General features: G+C 56.8%; 1 protein-coding gene across 1 annotated transcript; it reads left to right on the plus strand.

Annotated features, from left to right (window-relative positions):
* Positions 1-9,126: 9,126 nt before the first annotated feature.
* OLFML2A (olfactomedin like 2A) lies at positions 9,127-16,561 on the plus strand. Its single transcript, XM_027741282.2, has 8 exons — positions 9,127-9,192; positions 12,913-13,176; positions 13,337-13,444; positions 13,539-13,724; positions 13,927-14,188; positions 14,301-14,531; positions 14,693-14,878; positions 15,122-16,561. The coding sequence occupies exons 1-8, from the start codon at positions 9,127-9,129 to the stop codon at positions 15,721-15,723; spliced, it is 1,905 nt and encodes a 634-aa protein (XP_027597083.2). The 3' UTR covers positions 15,724-16,561.
* Positions 16,562-18,558: the final 1,997 nt, after the last annotated feature.

The following is an 18,558-nucleotide window of genomic DNA, read 5'->3' on the forward strand; positions in this document are numbered from 1 at the left end:
TTGATGCCATCAAAAGTCACAGGATTCCTGACGTGCCTCCTGAGGCACAAAAATCAAAGCAGAAAGGAGCTGCACGTTGCTGTGGTATCAGCATTACCCCATATGGGATGGGATGGGTTTCCAGAAGCTGCCTGTGTTTTCTGAGGCAGAGCACAGTGTGCCCTTCTGGAAAGCTGGTGCTTCCCTGGGAGATTTAGCAGGCTCTGCTCCTGGGAAAAATGGGGTGGTGTGGATGGAAGTGCCAGCCCTTGGTAATAGCAAGGTGCATCAGGGCAGGTCATTCCTCTAAAGGGGGCTCAGACACATTTGCATCTTATTTTACACTTTTAGGCTACCAAAAGAGCAAAGTTTATACACAGTCAAGCAGCAAAGCTTTTTAGAAAAATGATGATGATGAAAAGAGCCTCGAGGCATGTCCTAAAATAAAAGTGATCATCTGTTTCAAATCCAATGCCTCTCGGCATGCAGTGCCCTATCCCACAGGCTTTGTCCCTGGGCATAAAATTTTGCATCTTCTCTACCTGGAGTATGTTTTGGTTGACCAGGATATTGCCCACCAGGCAGCCCAGCCTACTCCAATATTGGAAGATCAATTGCATAATCATTCTGTAAATCTGGGGAAATTCTTTATTGACTTTTTGATCACTGATAAAGTGTTGGCCAACACAAGGCATATTACTGTAGCAAAATCCCATCTAGAGTCCACTAGAGTTACCTTCATTAAAAAACCAGAATTGTCTGATATTATACAAGAGATGATATTTTTTTAAGAGTTAATATCAACCCAGATTAATATTCATCTACTGATAGTTAATAGCACATTATGATATACAGAATATGCCAGAAATCATGTTGCAAATTACTCAGTGTTCCCAGGGGTGAGTTGTTCCAAACCCCAACCAGTGCACCAGACTGGAAACACCCCCGTGACTGGACCTTTTCACCACAGCACAGGTAACGTGCCCGTTTGATCCAGCAGCCAGTGCAGGAATGGCACTGACTCCCTGGGATCCCGGAGAAGCACCGACATGTGATCAGTCTGAAAACAGCTGTTTGCCCTAACCTCGAGGTTAATTAATTTCACAGCATTTATCTCCCAATTTTAATTAGTGGAGCTAATATTACAGCTCCTGACTGTAATGGACTTGAGCTGCACTCTGCCAGGACCTGGCTGGCTGCACCAGCCCTGGGATCAGGAGGCTGGGCAGTACTTAGGGAGTGAACTGTGCTCTGAGGATCACGACAGAAGCCTTGCATATGAAAAATAGGTACAAGCACTACACATTGGAACAAGCTTCCTCATTGTTACCACATGTACACAGAAGCACTGCATCATCCAAATCAACCACTGGGTGTATAATTAACATTAAATCAGCACTAGAGGGAAAAGCTTCCCAGCTGCCTGGTGCAATGTGCTCCTGCCATGTTCAGCCACGGCACAGGATGGGCAGTGGCAGCACATGCTCACTGTCACATCAAACCTACTGCTGGCATTTGGGATTTAAACCTGCGAGTCCTGTGGTTCAGCACACGGGAGGGACGTGTTAGAATATGAAATCCTCTGCACTGTAAATCAATCCCCAGAGCCACGGCTCTCCCTGCACGTCGTACAAGGACCAAGGCACAAGGTGAACACTCAGAGTGTCAGTGTGGGAACAGTGGTGGGTGTTACTCTCCCATTTTTGGGAGGTCTTCATTTCCCACAGGCCACCTGGAAGTGGCTGTGGCTCATGCCAACAGCTGCAATACCTGACCAGTCCTTCAGACTCCAGGTTTCGTTACATTATTGGTTCCAGTGTCCTGCTCGTGAAATCCAGAGACCCACAGCCTCACCCAGCACTTCCCTCAGCCCCACCAACACCAGGATCCCGGGTTTTGTTGGAGTGAAAGGCTTACTTACATTAAGCATTTGGCCTCCCAGGGACAGGGATTACAAACGGGCAGGAATCAAGGGAAATTGGATTCTTTCTCCCCACCTACCTCTCTGCCTCCTGTCTCCCATGTTTGCAAACCGTATTAGCTCCTGCTGCTTGCAATTCCAGAAACACTTCCCTTTCTCTTCGGGGCTCATTCCAGCCACATCTGCCTACTGCTATAATCTCATTTTGCAGGACACCACATCTCGTAGTAGCTTTTAATTCTGGTAACACATCTAAGCGTCTTAAAAAGCACACCAGAAACTGTTTGACAGAAAATGTTCATCAGGACAGAAGCACCATTCCTAGCACTTGGATATTTGTGGATATTTGTCTCCACTTATACTGGGAAATCACCTTAAATACAGGAAAAATATCTGCATTTTTAAAGAGGAGGCTCCTAATCTTTTCAAGGGGAAATTCAATCTGGATTGAATTTAGTATATACAGCTGCTCTGAAGAGCAATCTGAAATCTTAATTCACATTTAATCTAACTTAAAAAAATAATACAGGACTTCATGTTTTGCTGATTTTCATGAAAAGGCAGCAAACGCAAATGTTGCCTCTTTTAATCTCGGGTTTTAAGACGTATGATTACAAGTTTTACAATTCCAAAATAATTGTTACATACATTGCTAAGGGGAATCTATTCTTTCTTTTCAAGCTGCTCCCCACTGGTGCTCCACAGATGGCCACGTTCTGCTTGGGCAGTGGTGGGTAGGGCTGGTGACCCAGCACCCCCTGCACCCCCACCCAGCCACACCTGAAACATCTCAGAAAAAATCACCCCAGTGTGATCTGCTGCCTCGTGGACTAAACAAGATGAGAAAGGCTGTGCACTGCCATTTATTTTGCCATAATTGTGGCATTTCTTACGCAGCAATTTTTGTAGAGGTTTCCCCAGAAAAAAACAAAGCTACAAACAACTCTCTTGTTCCAATTTATAGAATCTTGCTAGATTATTTTCTAGTATTTCTTATTTGAATTCAAATTATTTGAATTTCAATGTATTTGAATTTCAGATTATTATTTGAATTCAAATAACCCCTGTCCACATGCTACAATAAAATATTCCACAGATATTGACAACTACTGTTTACTTATTGTTGGGTAACCTATATATCTATATATATATATCTATATGTATCTATACATATATTTTTTAGCATAACTCAAAGATGAAAAAAGAGGCCAAACACCCAGAGGTGCAATTCTTTCCCAGCACCAGTTTGCAAGAGAAGCTGTTTCCAACTTATGTTGTTTCATGAAGAAAAAGTAAAATTTTAAAATTCTGATCCTCTAGATAAAAACATGCTGCAGCTGGACCTGCCACATCAGAACACAGAGGTTTGGGAACAGGAAACAAACCCTTCACCTGCCAGCTACAGAAAGGTAAAGAAAAAGTATCTCAAAACAAACCAGCTCAGCATTACTGGAAACAAAATCTTCAGTGCAGGCTGGAGCTGCCAATACAACGTGAGCTGCTGTCTGCCCAGTTTGCCTCTTCCAGAGGACGAGTCCTTTCCACTGAGGAAAGTTCCCACTTGTGAGTAAGGACAAACACAACCCTTTCCTTCTGTGCACGAGGGGACATTTCTGGCAGTGCCTGTTTCCCACATTGTGTGATTGATTACGCTCTCCCCCTTAGAAGAGTTGATTGGTTTCCTGGTGCCAGGAAAATGATTGATGAATATTTCAGGCCATGGGCCTCTCTTCCTGCTGGGTGTCCTTTTCACATGTCTCCAATGGGCCTGGGGATTTTTTTCAAGACTAGGAAGTGTCATTTTTATGGATATCACCCTGTGATAGGGACAGTTCACTGAGCAGAGGCCCCGTGTAAATCCGAGTGAAATACTAAAGGTCAACTCAAGTGTTAAGGTGATGGACTCAATCAGCACGTACCAGGTAAGCAGGAGAACAGCACTGGGCAAAGAAAAGCTTCACAAAGCAGCAAAACAGGAGGCAATGAGCAGCCACACCCTGAGCTTGCTACTGCAAACTGGCAGCAGCAAACTGGTACCCAACACTGGCATCTTTCCTCAGTTTCCTTCAATTTTGTAAAACACCACAACTAAGGTAAATTTGCAGGTAAAAAAATTTGCTTTTGACCCACAGAAAGGGCATTTCCTTACTGCTGTTGATAAAACAGGCAGAGGATGTGGAGTCTCCTGGCAAGAGCACACACAAGACATCTGAAGCAACAATATACTTAGGAATAATTCCTTCTAAGTATTGCCAAAAAACATAGAACTACAGCTGTAAGAGTGAATGAAGAGATTTTTGGAGGACAAGTTGGTGTTTGGCAGAACTTTCAGAGACTCAAAGTTCTTTTACAGATTTTTACTACAGCCACAACAGCCATCATTTAATCACTTGGCTTCAGGATCTGAGGGCTCCAAAGCAATTCCCACAGGTAAACCCCGGGCTTCTCAGAGCTGGGGGGTTTTACCCAACAAGAGAATTTTGAGATTTAGTCCCCAGGACTTCACAGTTCCAGATTATGTTTCCATAAAAACTATTTAAGGTTTCTATCACGTTCCAGCTGAGAGGTATTTCCAGACAAGGACATCACAGCAGTTTGCAGTCAGCTTGGCACGAGAGCCGTGATAAATTTTTCCTGTTTTTTTTTTTTTTCCTGATGTGTTCGTGAAGGGAAAACGGGTTTAAAAAAAATTAATCTTTCACACGGACCAGACATTTCTCTAAGTTTAAATTTCACCACCCCTACAAGCCCATAGCTGGGATGGTTAAGCAACGGGAGGCAGACATGTAACTTGTGCTCTCTGAAGGACGTGGGGTCCACCCTGAGTAAATGAAACCTCCTTATCGAAGCACTGGAGGAGAACTCAGATACTCCAGGCATATACTGCTTTCAAGATAAGTTATGGGCAATCATTTACCAATAAAGAACTTCACTGAAGCCTCTCCGTGGTGCATTTCCTCTTTCTAACAAAACCTGTACAGAATCATTTTTATCAACATATAAAATCTGTAAGTCTTCTAATTATGTAATTAGAACTGTAATAATTAAGACCAAAGCTAAACCTCGAAGGGTCCCCTTGTCCCCCAACTTCCCTTTCTCAATTAACTCTGCACAGTGATAACCACTCTGGCTTAAAGGCTAAAAAAAGGACAGGATCAAAAGGCTGGTTTAATACAGCTGGAGGGGAAGAATGCATTTCAGCTCCCCAGCAGCCATCTGATGAAACCCTGGGCCAATTCTCTATGTAAATGACTTAATTAGAATTACCAGATTACACTGCTGAAGGCTTTATTTAAATAGGCAGTTTATCAACAGGATAAACTGTGCTCCCATTCTCACAGAATGCTGGGGTAAATGCATCTGTTCAAAGCTCTACCACATAGGAGCTGAACGGTAATTCAATAAAACCACTGGCACATTTTCCCCACCAAAAGAGATACCACAAAGGATTTGCCAGAGGCAGGGCAGAAAGACAGCTATTGCTTCCCAACAATCACGAAATAGCCTCCTAGATGAGAAAGTTCCCTCATTTTCTGTAACACAGCATCTTTATACTGTTTTATAGCAAAGCAGGGAAAAAATCCTGTTGCTGCAGTGTCACATCACACACAGCATCTGCTCAGCATCCAGCACAGTCCTGGGCTCAGCACAAAAAGGCATGCATAAACCCATCTTCCTGATTAATGATCTACAGAAGACATCAATACCAAATTCCAACTTTACACCAAGAGGTATTTTTCCATCTTACCATCAAATCAAACAAAGGAATTAAGTTCTTCCTAAACCACAAGTCTTTCATTTCCCATCACAGACCTGAGTTCAGAATTCAATTTATTATTTTCCATTATTATTATTTACAATAGCAAGAGCTATCCACATTCAACAAGCTAACGCTGAGCTGAAATAACACTGTAGCTTCTTGTTTATTCAGAGACATTTGACTTCAGCAGCATTGCCATCCAACAACTCCATTTGTTTTTCTTCCTAAATCTTCAAAGAAATGTTTATAGCAAGACCCAACTATATCAATGAAATAGTCTTTGTTAAGCAAAGGCTTATCTCATCAGATGCAAAGCAACCGAGCCTAAAGAACCACTAAAAATGTCAGTGTTGCGCCAGTAAAGTTTGGGAGCGCTGTGGAAAACCGAAGGGATGCAGGCAAAGGGATTTTTCTTTGAAAACCTTACATTCTTTGTGCTCTGACAACCTTCCTCTTCTCTCTGGTATGAAGTTCATCCAGATCAGTAATCTGCCTATCTGAAGCTCTGATAATTTTAAAGGAACACAAAATTCAAGTTGTTTCCTGATAAATCTGTCTTCTGTGACCACACTACACAACAAAGTATCTAAAGTTACCTTAATTCTAGATAACCTGCCTTATCCCTATTTTAGCTAAAACAAAAAATAACTAAAACTGTGTAAAAGCCATCACGTTCCACTCACAGAGGAAAAACGTGCCAACTGAAGCTATAGGGAATCTGCTCTTAAATGAGACCCTGTGGAGAAATAATTGCTGCTACTGCAGAAAAAATGAACACCTTAATGTAATTACTTTAAAAAAAATTGGTTTTGCTCGTTGCCATTAATTTGCTCAATGACAAAATATGTTTCTTACATGGAAGGGGAGGTACTCAAATTGGCAAGGGAAAAACCATCATCTTATATTCTGAGAACGTCAAGTGCCCCCTCAAATAACGAGGCTGCAATTGCCCGTAACTGCTGAAATAAACCCACGTCATTTGAAAGTTATCCCGAGGCTTCTCTCACTGAAGACACCAATAAACTTGCAGCAGTTTACTCTGGGTTAACACAGAAGCCACGTGCAGAGCTTAAGTTCATTAATGATTTTAACATAGCCACCAAGAATACAATCCGACTTTTACATCTCTGTCCTGTGTACCTGTGTTTGCATCGTACAATTTTAACTGCTTTCACTAAGATGCTAGAGGTATCAGAAGTGCCAGTAATTTTCCTTAGAAAGAGGAAATGTTAAGAATCTTCATTTGTCATTACCATTTGCAGGTATTTCATAAGCCCATGAATTAACAGCCCAGTCTTTTCTGCTCCTCCCCTGGCCGCCCAAGGCTTTAGAAAGACTGAAAGTCAAGCAATGTCTCAACACTGCACCAGTATTTCACATTTTTGAAGGCAAAGTAGTAAAAGGTTGTCACATTATCCATTCAAAAGACTAACTGCAGCCACAGGTACGTCTGTCACATGAAACAGCTACACGAGACATGCAAGGAACTCTTAGAACTAATCTGATTAATCAAAAGAGATTCCCCCAAAATCCCACCGAGAAAAATAGCAAATGCAGACAAAGTATTAATATTGTTGGACTCTTAGGGATGCCAAAGCAACAACATTTCACAAATTAAGCCACAAAGTTCAAAAAGTATTAAGGATGTATTAAAGTATTAAAAGCGTTATTAAAGTATCTAAGGGTATTAAGTGTCTTTCATCCAAGTGGACATCTAATTAAGCGAGGAGGAATAAAGTGTTTCCAGGGACACAACTCAGAATTACACACCAGGGTGGTTACAGAAATGCCCGTTTCTGCAGTTCCCGCACTGCGTGTGTTTTGGTACCGCCTGTATCTCAAACCGAGGATGCTGCCTGATAAAAAGCCTCTTTTGTCTGAGCAAACCCTTTGTAGAGAACCCGAGTACCTTAAGATGGTAAAATGCAATTGTAAACCATAAAAATTGGCAGGGACATTCAAGTGCAGATGCGGCATCTGCATAAGGGAAGTGTAAAAGGGTCCCAAATGGTGCCTATAAACCCCGGGCCGGGACCGGCTCACAGGGGCGAGGGAAACACACCCGGGGGCTGTACCGGGACACCGCGCGGGCTGTACCGGGACACCCGCCCGGAGCGACCGGGCAGCGGCCCCGCGCCCCGCACACCCCGCGGCACGGCGCGTTCGGATGGGGAAAACGCGATTTTTGCGAAACGAGTTAAATTCGCCGCAGCGTCCGAGGGGACCCGAGCCCCGCGTGCCCCGCGCCCGCCCCGCAGCGCCCCGAGCGGGTCCCGCCGGCCCGGCCCGCGGGGGCAGCGGGGCAGGGCGGGCAGCGGCCCTTTGTTGTGCCCCGCGGCCGCGGAAAGTTGCGGCCGCCGGGACGCTCCGACCCCCGGCACCCCCTCGTGCAGCTCAGCCCCGGCCCCGCCGGCCCCCGCCCCGGCCCGCCCGAGCCCCCGCGCTCCACTCACCGGTGCGGGGCGGCCCCTTGCTGGCGGCGCGGGGCTCCGGCAGCTCGGCGGGCGGCTCCAGCTCCATGGCGGCGCCGGGGCCGCGCCGGGCCGGGCCGGGGCGCGGCGGGTCTCAGCGGCCCCGGCGGCCGCGCTGCCCCATGGCCGCCCGGGCGCTGCTGACAGCCAGGGCCGCGCCGCGCTCGGCCGGGCCGGCCCGCCCCGCTCCGCCCCCCCGCGGCACCACGGGAGCCGTAGTCCGAGCGCCGCCCGCGGGGAGCGCCGCCCGGCCCCGCCCCGGGCTCCGAGCCCCGGCCCGCCCCGGCCCCCCCGCGACCCTGCACCGGGACCGGCGCGGCGCCAGGGGGCACCCGCCGGCCGAGCCCCGAGCGCTGCCCGCGGCACCGGGCACGGGGAGAGGGGAAACCGGCACCGGGCACCGAGAGAGGGGAAACCGGGCACGGGGAGAGGGGAAACCGGGCACCGGCACCGAGAGAGGGGAAACCGGCACCGGGCACGGGGAGAGGGGAAACCGGGCACGGGGCACCGAGAGAGGGGAAGCCGGCACCGGGCACGGGGAGAGGGGAAACCGGGCACCGGCACTGCGAGAGAGGAAACCAGGCACCGGGCACGGGGAGAGGGGAACCGGCACTGGGAGAGGGGAAATGGGGCATCGGCCACCGCGAGAGGGGAAACGGGCACCCGGCATGAGGAGAGGGGAAACCGGGCACCGGCACTGGGCACCGTGAAAGGGGTAACCGGGCAGCTCCAGCGAGGGTCCGGCCCGGCTCGCCCGGGGGTACCGGGCACCCCGGTACATGAGAGCCCGGGCGGTCCCGGGGCGGGCACGGCCGGCTCCGCCCGGGGGGGACGCGCCGCCCTCGCCGCCGCGGCGCCGCTGCTGGGGCCGGTGCCGCCGCCGGGACGGGGCGGGACGGACGGGCGGGCAGGACGGGCGGCTCCTCCCCGCCGCCGGGCCGGGCCGGGCCGGGCGGAGCGGGCGCTCGGTGCGGGCGGTCGCCGCCGCTCTCGCCATGCGGGCGCTGCTGCTCCCCGCGCTCCTGCTCCCCGCGCTGGCCGCGGCGCGCGGCACCGCCACGGTAAGGACGGACCGCACCGGCACCGACGGGGGTCGGGACCGGGATGGCGACCATGGCCAGGGGGTCCCGGCCGCCCTGCCCGGCGGTGCTGGGAGCGGACCGGGGCAGGTCCGGTGTCCCCGGCGGAGCGGGCGGGGGTCCCGGGAGGGCCCGGGTGCGGGTGCCGGTGCTCCCCTCGCGGTGCGGGTTCGGCGCAGGGAATGGCCCGGGCGGGGGGCGCGCTCGCGGGGTTGGGAGGTGCCCAAGCCCCGGCGCTGCGGCGATGGGCTCTGCAATGAGCGACTCCGTGCCAGAGAGAATAGCCCGGACAAGCCTTCCCCCGCGGGGGTGAGGCGCGGGAGCGGGAAGCGGGGGGAGCCAGCCTCTCCCGTGGATTCAGGAGCCCTCGGTTCCAGCTGGAACCTGTCTCCAGCGGGGTCAGTGGCCTCGGGGGCCGGAGCAGGGACACCGGGATCCAGCCCAGAGGGATGGTGCTGGGCGCAGCTACTGCCAGGGTCACCAAAATGTTAAAAATACAGAATTTTCCAAGACATTTGGTGGAATAGGACGATAGCACAGCTGTTGTCAGCAGCACTTGGCTGGGAACAGATATCCAAAGCCTGGAATGCCCTGCACTGGGTTCCCGGCGGGGTGCCAGGGGTGATGCTGCCCGAAGGACTCTGGGATCCGCAGCCCACGGACCCACACGGTGCTGTCGCCTCCTCCATGCCTCCCTCCCCGCAGGTGCTGCCTGCTGTGCTCGGAGGTGTTTTCTCCATTCTTGCCGTTGGATGAGATCCCTTCAGTGGGCATGTGTGTGCCACACAAGTGCTTGGCATGGCCATGTCCCCGTGACCGACACGGGACGCCCGAGCAGCGCCAGCCCAGGGCCTGGCTGCCGTCAGCCACGGCCCAGCCCTGCCAGCACCGCTCTGCCTCGGCTGCAGGATGTGTTTGACACCTTGTGCCAAGCCTGGGAGGAGGAGGAAGAGGAGGGTGACATGGTTTCCCTCCCATGACGGGGACATGCCTTCCAGCAGCTGTGCCAGAGGCGTGCGGCGCAGCAGCTTATCAACACAGCGTGTTTTCCTCCCAGACGAGTCCTCTGGCAGCAGCCAAAGGAGAGCTTAAAAGCTGGCCAAGGGTCATTGTCAAAGGTCCTGCTTTCTCCAAATAATGTCACAAACTCAGTGCTCACATCGATGCTCTTGCAGGAGGTTTCAGAAACTGGGAAAATTACCCAGCTCGTAAAGCTGGGAGTGTGGAAACCCTCAGCAAAGTGCAGGGACACTCTCCCACACCAGCCATGGCTGTCCAGCCCCTGTGGGTCTGGGACCCACTCCGGAGGATGGGCGGCACCCACCTCCTGCACCCTGGGCTGGGGTCTGCAGTGAGCGGGGGGATCCAGGGAAAGAACCACCAGAGCCTCCATGGGGCTGTAGCAGCCCTCACACGGGTTTCTCAGGGAGCCGTTGGATTCCCACCCGGAGCAGGCAGTGCAGCACAGGCTGCCTTGTGCCTCCACATCCAGACCCACCTGTCCAGTGTTCATGTGTATGGCAGGTGTGGGCTGTGCCCTGCCAAGCCGGGCACAGCCAGGCACAGGCTGACAGAGGGCACCCACGGCAGGTGACCCTTGCAGAGGCTCCCCACGTCAGAGCCTGGTTTTTAATATTTCCTTGTTTATGAGTTTTTCTGTATAAATAGAACATGTGGTTCCTGTTTAAGGAGCTGGTAAAAGGCAGAACAAGGTTTAGTGTTACGGCCCCACGTGAAGGCGGGCGGCTGCCCCGGCTGTGGAGCAGTGAGGCACACACAGGGCTGGAACTGGGGGGTCCCTAGGAAGGGCTTGGCCCTTCCTGCCATGGGGGAGGCTCTGTGTGCCGGACACCCCCTCACCGTGCAGTGTCACAGCTGCTGTGGCTGCTCCGGGCACGTTTGTTGCTCTGGGCACCCGCCTGTTTGTGCCTCACCCCAGTGGGACATGCAGGGCCTCTCCTCTGTGCCACTCGTGCCTCCCACCACAGCGTGCCAGGGCTGTGGGAGGGGACCCACAGCCCACAGTCACCTGCTCCTTTGGGAAAGAGCTGCCAACCCAGGCAGCTGCAGCCCTGCCCTGCAGAAGGTGCTGAGGGTGGGTGGGATTGCAGTGTGTGCCTGGGTGTGGGGCTGTGCTGCGGTGGCAGAACCTTCACCGGTGCTTGGGTGTTGGTGGGAATAGGGGACCCCGGCTAGGAATTGAAGTGGGACTCCCATGAGGCACCCTGGGACCTTGAGTGGGGTTCCCACAGGGATGTGTGTGCACACCAGGACCTCATGCAGCTCAGTGTCCTGGACAGACATTGCTCATGGCCGGCACAGCTGCCCAGCTGGGGCCTGGGGAGCTGCCCGGCTCTGTGAGGAGGGGCCGGCAGCTCGTGGCCGGGCTGTGAATCCTCCTGCCTGTTTGCACAAGCGCCAGCATGGCCATGGGGAGGTCAGGGGGCCCGGAGAGGTGCGAGCCTGTCGACTTGGTGTTTGGGGAGGGGGTCCCTGCCCTACTCCCTGCTGAGAGCTTGATTAGATCCTCCTCAATTTACAGCCCTTTGCCCCCCCCCCCCCCAGTGTTTTCCTTCATCCAGCGGGACCTGGTTTCCCTTTGAATGAAAGAGGGTTTTTTGAAATGCAAAATGCGTGAGGTTTTGCAGCCCTTCAGGAAGAGAAGGAAGCCCCTGGCCCATGTGGGCTATGGGGAGCCTGGGGTCTGTGCTGCACGGGCAGTGCTCAGGGAGAGCTGCTGCCCCAGTGCCACCAGCGTGTCATCCCAGTCGGGCTCTGAAGGGAGGGTGCCTGTGTGGCCATGGGTGCTGCCTGCAGGCAGGACATGGACCCCGTGGGCCTCTGCCCTTTCCCACGCCGCACTGTGCTCCGCTGTGGTCCGGGGAGGACCGGGAGCCAGAGCTCAACTTGTTTCCCAGCTCCGCCACCATTCTGTTTCCCAGGATGAGTCAGAGTCCCTGTGGGCAGAGCCCTGTCCCTCCAGGGTCACTGCACTGCCTGTCGCTGTTGTCCCACCCTCCCGGGTGCTTGGAGCAGGCGCATCCCTGCACACGGGGCACCCAGCGCAGGTCCTGCCAGCCCAGGCATCCCCCAGGGTGCACAGCCAGTGGTGGGGGGCTCGGGGGGCTCGGCTCCCTTGTTCCTGAGCACAGCGGGACTAGGGGAGAACTGGGCTAAACCGGCTGAAAAGCACCCTGGCTCATAGCGTGAGTCAGGGCCATGTGTGGAAACAACAGAGTCCTTGAGCATGTGCCTGGGGCCATTGCCGGAGTCTGGAGGGGCCGAGCTCACCCTGAGGTGGCTGCAATGTCACCATGAACAACGAACCCTGTGTGGGCTGGAGGCCGTGGGCGTGGGGGCACAGAGGCACTGCTGGGTCTTACCACCGTCCCTGCTCACTCGGATCTTGCTGGAGGCTGGGAAACAGCCACAGAAGTGGGCCTCGATTACCTGGCCCACAAAACGCTCTGGTGGCCATAGGGACAAGCAGCTGCCTGGGCTTTGTCACTGTCAGCCCGGGTGCAGAGCGGTGAGACACGGTGCTCTGGGCCAGACTCTGCCCCATGCTCACTGGGGCACAACCAGGAGCCCCTGGGGTGGTGGGAGAACTCTGGGCAGGCAAAAGAGAGGAGGAGGGCTGTGATGGCTTGCTGGGGTCAGTGGTGCCCTGGTGGGACACCAGGCTCACCACGAGTCCCACAGGCGCTGGGTGACACGGACCAGGTCAGGATGACCTCGGAGGGCTCCGACTGCCGCTGCAAGTGCATCCTGCGGCCGCTGAGCAAGGACGCCTGCAGCCGCGTCAGGAACGGCAGCGCGCGCGTGGAGGATTTCTACACGGTGGAGACGGTGAGCTCGGGGGCCGACTGCAAGTGCTCCTGCACTGCACCCCCCTCCTCGCTGAACCCCTGTGAGAACGAGTGGAAGATGGAGAAGCTGAAGAAGCAGGCACCTGAGCTCTTCAAGGTACCTGAGGCATGGTGGGACTGGGGGCCAGACGCACTCTCCCCGCACTGCACAGCCCTGCCCTGTGCCCACTCCTGTGCCCTGTGCCTCACCCCCACACTGTGCCCCTGCCCCATGTCTCAGCCCTGCCCTGTGGCCCATCCCTGCTCTTCCTCTGCAGCTGCAGTCCATGGTGGACCTGCTGGAGGGAACGCTGTACAGCATGGACCTGATGAAGGTGCACTCCTACATCAGCAAGGTGGTGGCCCAGATGAACACACTGGAGGAGGTGAGCTCTGGCAGCACCATCCCTGCAGTGCTCCCTGCTGAACTGCTCAGGACTTTCTGGGGGTGCCGTGGTTCCAGCCTCTCCTCTCCTGCAGACCATCAAGACTAACCTGAGCAGGGAGAACGACTTCATGAAGGAGAGTGTCCTGCACCTCACCAACCAGATGAAGCGCTACGAGAACTACTCCGACATCATGCTCAGCATCAAGAAGGAGATCTCCAACCTGGGTTACCAGCTGCTGCAGAAGGACGCGGCTGCTGTCCCCGAGAGCAAGGCACAGGTACCCCGAGCCACAGGTACCCCAGGGCCCGGCCCTGCACAGGCACAGCTGGTGCTGCCAGGCAGAGCTGAGCTCCCCCAGGCTTGTGAGAGGTGCACCCCTGGCAGCCAGGGGCTGGTGCCTGTGCTCACTGCCTGGCTCGGTGGCAGCAGGGAAGTGGAGGGATGGGAGGGGAGGGGGTCTGACAGGCTGTGCCCCCCAGGACACGGCAGGCGGCCGAGAGAAGGAGGCGGGGCGGTACCCCAGCACCCGCAAGGCACTGGGGGACAAGGCGGCCCCCCGAGCGCCCAAGGAGAAGCCACTGAAGCCTGAGAAGCCCAAAAAGGAGAACACCAAGGCCAGGGCAGGGTCCCAGCCCACACCCAAGCCCAAGCCCCTGGCACACCAGCAGACCGTGGTCCGAGGCATCACGTACTACAAGGTGGGGCAGGCGGGAGCGGCGGAGGGGCCGGCCGGCAGCCGCGGTGAGTCCCGGCATGGGGCACAGGCGGGGGGCATGGGAGCACCCTCCCACCAAGGCAGAGGGCCTGGGGCTGCCCCTGCAAATGCACTGACTCCCAGCTTGTCCCCCCACAGAGAGCCCTGCAAGGGGGCCAGCTGTGCCGGAGCAGCAGGAGGAGAGGGGTCCCCCACCGCCCCCAGCTGAGGGGACCCCAGCCCAGGCTGTTGCACAGACAGAGACCGCCGTGCCCAACACCACGGCTGTGCCCAGCACTGCCCCGGCCCCCCGCAGCACCACCCGCAGCCCCCCCAGCCCCCTTGGGCAGGGAGATGACAGCACTGGGGACCCTGAAACACCAAACAGAGGTGGGTGAGTGGGGGGCAGCTGGGAGGGGGCACCCGGCCCGGCAGTCCCAGTGCCCGTGGCCAGGCCAGGCCAGCAATAGCCATGCCATGGGGAAGGAGGAGGAGGCAGCTGCCTGGGGCAGGGATAAGCCCTCGTCCTTCTCCTCCTCCACGGTACCCAGTGAAGGAGGTGGAGTGCGAAGGCACCATCAAGTCGGTGGAGCCTCCCATGGAGCACCACAGCTACGGGCGCAACGAGGGGGCCTGGATGAAGGACCCGGCAGCCAAGGATGACCGTATCTATGTCACCAACTACTACTATGGGAACAGCCTGGTGGAGTTCAGGAGCCTCGAGAACTTCAAGCAGGGTGAGGGTCAGCAGCCGAGTGGGTGCAGGGGCCTCAGCTCCTCCTGGGTGAGTGCCCAGTGCCGTGTGACACTGGCTGTGCCAGCCCTGGGGCGGTGGGGAGCTCATGGGGACCTGCACTGGGGAGCACCCACAGGGCAGTGAGGGGGACACAAGTCCCCTGCCACTGCCAGCACACTCGGGCCATTGTGCATGGGACCCCAGTGCTGCAGCGGGTCCCAGCGCCTCTCCCACCCCCTCACAGGCCGCTGGAGCAACCTCTACAAGCTGCCCTACAACTGGATTGGCACCGGGCATGTGGTGTACCGGGGGGCCTTCTACTACAACCGTGCCTTCACCAAGAACATCATCAAGTATGACCTGAAGGAGCGGTACGTGGCGGGCTGGGCGCTGCTCCACGACGTGGTGTATGAGGACACAACGCCCTGGAAGTGGAGGGGCCACTCAGACATTGACTTTGCTGTGGATGAGAGCGGGCTCTGGGTTATCTACCCCTCTGTGGACTACGACTACTCGCAGCAGGAGGTGATCGTGCTGAGCCGACTCGACCCCGGGGACCTCTCGGTGCGCAAGGAAACCACCTGGAAGACGGGGCTGAAGCGCAACACCTACGGGAACTGCTTCATCATCTGCGGCATCCTCTACGCTGTAGACACCTACAGCCAGAAGGAAGGGCAGATCTCCTACGCCTTTGACACGCACACGAACACGGAGGCAGAGCTCCGACTGCCCTTCCTCAACCACTACTCCTTCACCACGCAGGTCGACTACAACCCCAAGGAGAAGGTGCTCTACGCCTGGGACAACGGCCATCAGATGACATACGGGCTCCACTTCGTGGTCTGAGCGCCCGGGGGTTCCCATCTGCCCTCCTGCACCCACCCTCTGCTGTGCCTGGCTGGGGCACCCTGACGCAGCCTGGGCCTGGCACCCCCACCCCAGCTGGACCGGGGCTGTGGCGACAGCCCGGCTTCCACCCCAACCCCCTCCCCATCCTCTGTGCCCGTCAGCTGCCCCGTGCTCACTGCACTGCGGGGCAGGGAGTGCGCGTGAGCACAGCCTCCAGCAGACACCCCCAGACAACGTGGCCCCCGGGACCACGGCAGCTCGGCTGGCATCGCCTTCCTGGGGAACAGAGAGAAGCCCAGCCCCACGTCCCTCCGGCACCACTGGCACCACGGCAGCACCCACCCCATACCACTGCACTGAGCACCCACTGCACTGCCCCCAGCCGAGCCCCCTCCCCGCACACCCACCGGGACCCCGCGTGCCGGCACCGCAGCTGCCAGCGGCGTGAGTGCGGGACAGCCCCGTGCCCTGGCCTGCACCCGGCCCCACGAGGCGGGCAGGGCCCCTGGCTGCCAGGCATGAGCAACAGGTGCCGGTTGCTATTTTAGGAAATGTGGTTAAGATGCCCTTGCTTTTGCCGCTCATTAGCTTGTTATTTAAACGCATTCACTGGAGCTGTATGAGGCCCCTTCGGGCAGCGGGTGCAGAGGAGCCAGCCCGCAGCACCGGGGTGTCCTGCCTGCACACCTGCCTGCACACCTGCCTGCAGCGAGCCCTGGGCAGGGGAGCCCGTGGCCCTCTCGCTCTCCAGGTGAGGCAGGGCAAGGGGCTGCAGGCGCTTGGCTTGGTTTTGGTCATTTTAGACGTGAACGGTATTAAAACATAACATGTGAAAGCGGGCTGCATGTGCTATCGTTTGTCCTCAGGCTGGGCAGGGAGGAGCGGGCAGGGCAGGCGCTCGCCAGCCCCATCCCTCACTGTCCCTGTCCCTCGCCATCCCTGTCCCTCACTGTCCTGTCCCACGGCCAGGAGTGCCCAGGGGTTGCTGTCACATGTGGCTGCTGTTCACTGCACTCGTGGCAGGCACAGCTCCCCACGCCGATCCCAGAGGGACACCCCACATCCCCCCGGCAGCACCGGCACGATGCCACGGCAGCACAGTGGCAGGCAGGTCTCAGACCAGAGCCGGGGCAGCAAACGCTGCTCTGTCCTGGGGTAAAGGGGATTTGGCATCGCCCAGCCTGAGCTGCAGCCCGAGAGCCGCCGGGAGCCGAGCCCCGCTGCTGGAGCAGCTGAGCGTGGGCACGGCGGGAGCAGCTGCCCCGGCGCTGCTGCAGAACTTGGCAAGCGCGGAGCTGCCGGGGGGCTCGGGGTGAGAGCAGCCCCCGCGCCCAGCGCCCTCCCGCCCCCGTCCGTGCGTGCGAGGGCAGCCTGCCCTGGGCCCCGCCGAGCCCCGCACGCCGGCTGGGGCCGCGGGGCTGCGCCCGGGCTCTCGGTGCCGCGGAGCCAGGCGGTGTCCCAGGAGGCGGAAATGTTTTCCCCTGCAAAGACCTGAAGCCGGTGCCAGGCGTGGGCAGCCTGGCACCCCCTTCCCTGGACCCACGCTGCTCCCAGGTGCTGCTCTGGCTCACGGCGGCCCCAGCAGCCCCCGCCCTGCCTCGGCCCGGACCCCGCACCAGCGCTGCGCTGCTCCCCTCGCTTGGCCGCGAGTCCTCGCCACAGAAAGGAACCGGCCGACTTTTCCCCCCGGGCTGGGTCCCTGCCAGGCTTTTATCTAGCGATCCCCAGCAAATCCCTGTCCAAACAATACGGATTTCTGACATTTTTTTGTGGTAAAGTAAACTCCCAGCACATCTCTAATTCCAGGGCTTTGTTGTTCTTCCGCAGGGGCTGCCGTGGCTCCGTGCTGCGCAGGGCTGGGCTGCGGTCGCCCCTCTGCTCCCCTCGGTCAGAAAACATGGGAAGGGGGGAATGAAACCTGCGTGGTCAGAGGACTACCTTGTGTTGGGTCGTTTGGGCTGCCGCGGGGAGCTTCAGCCCCAGCAGCCCTTTGCGAGCTGATCCTTGTCCTGGCACCCGTCCCCGATGCCTGGTCCTGGTCTCTGGTCCCGGGGCCTTTTCCTGGTGCAAGTTGCAGTCTCAGGCAGGACAAGGCAGGCTGGGGAGCATGGGGGTCCCCAAGCAGTACACGGTGGGGACATGTGGGTGGGGGCAGGATGGGCTCCCACCGCGACGGGCGCTGCTGACTTCCAGACATTCCTCCTGTGCGTGGCCGGCACCACCTCGGCTCATAACGTGATTAAAAGATTAAAATCTCTCAGTTCAGCAGCAGGCAGCAAATGAAGCTTGAGACAGGGATGTTGGGGGGCTGTGGTGCCCAAGGGCCCCGTGACAGCAATGTGGCGCCTGGGAAGGGCAGCCGAGGCCGTCTGGGCAGGTGGCTCTGGTGCCGCAGCCCTCAGTCCCAAAATCCCCTCCCGCGGGCACGGCTGCCCTCGGTGCAGCCAGGCAGTGAGCCCTGATCCCCCCCCCGCCTCCTTCTCAGTTACTGGCTGGGCTGGTTTGTTTGTGGTGGTTTTGCCTCATTCCTGGCCCCGCTGCCCAGGCTGGCGTCCTGCTCTCCCCATGGTGCCCCAGCACAGAACTGCCTCGGGGCTGAGGTGAGCCAGGGGTGGCCAGTCTTTGGGTGAGCAGGATGTACAGTGAGCAGGGCACAGTGCCAGGGACATCCTGGCCAGAGCCTGTCCATGGCTGCAGCCTGTTGGCACCCACTGGGGGTGCACCAAAACCTGAGTCCTTGTCCCACCCCAGGAGCTGCCTCCACCCAGATCCCGCAGCTGTCCAGGCACAGCCAGGCTTCAGGACCAGGGGCTCAGCAGAGAGCTGTGCCTG

This window comes from Pipra filicauda, unplaced genomic scaffold, assembly GCF_003945595.2.
Source record: "Pipra filicauda isolate LSUMZ 115617 unplaced genomic scaffold, ASM394559v2 scaffold100_size2392355_pilon, whole genome shotgun sequence".
NCBI classification, from domain to species: Eukaryota; Metazoa; Chordata; class Aves; order Passeriformes; family Pipridae; genus Pipra; species Pipra filicauda.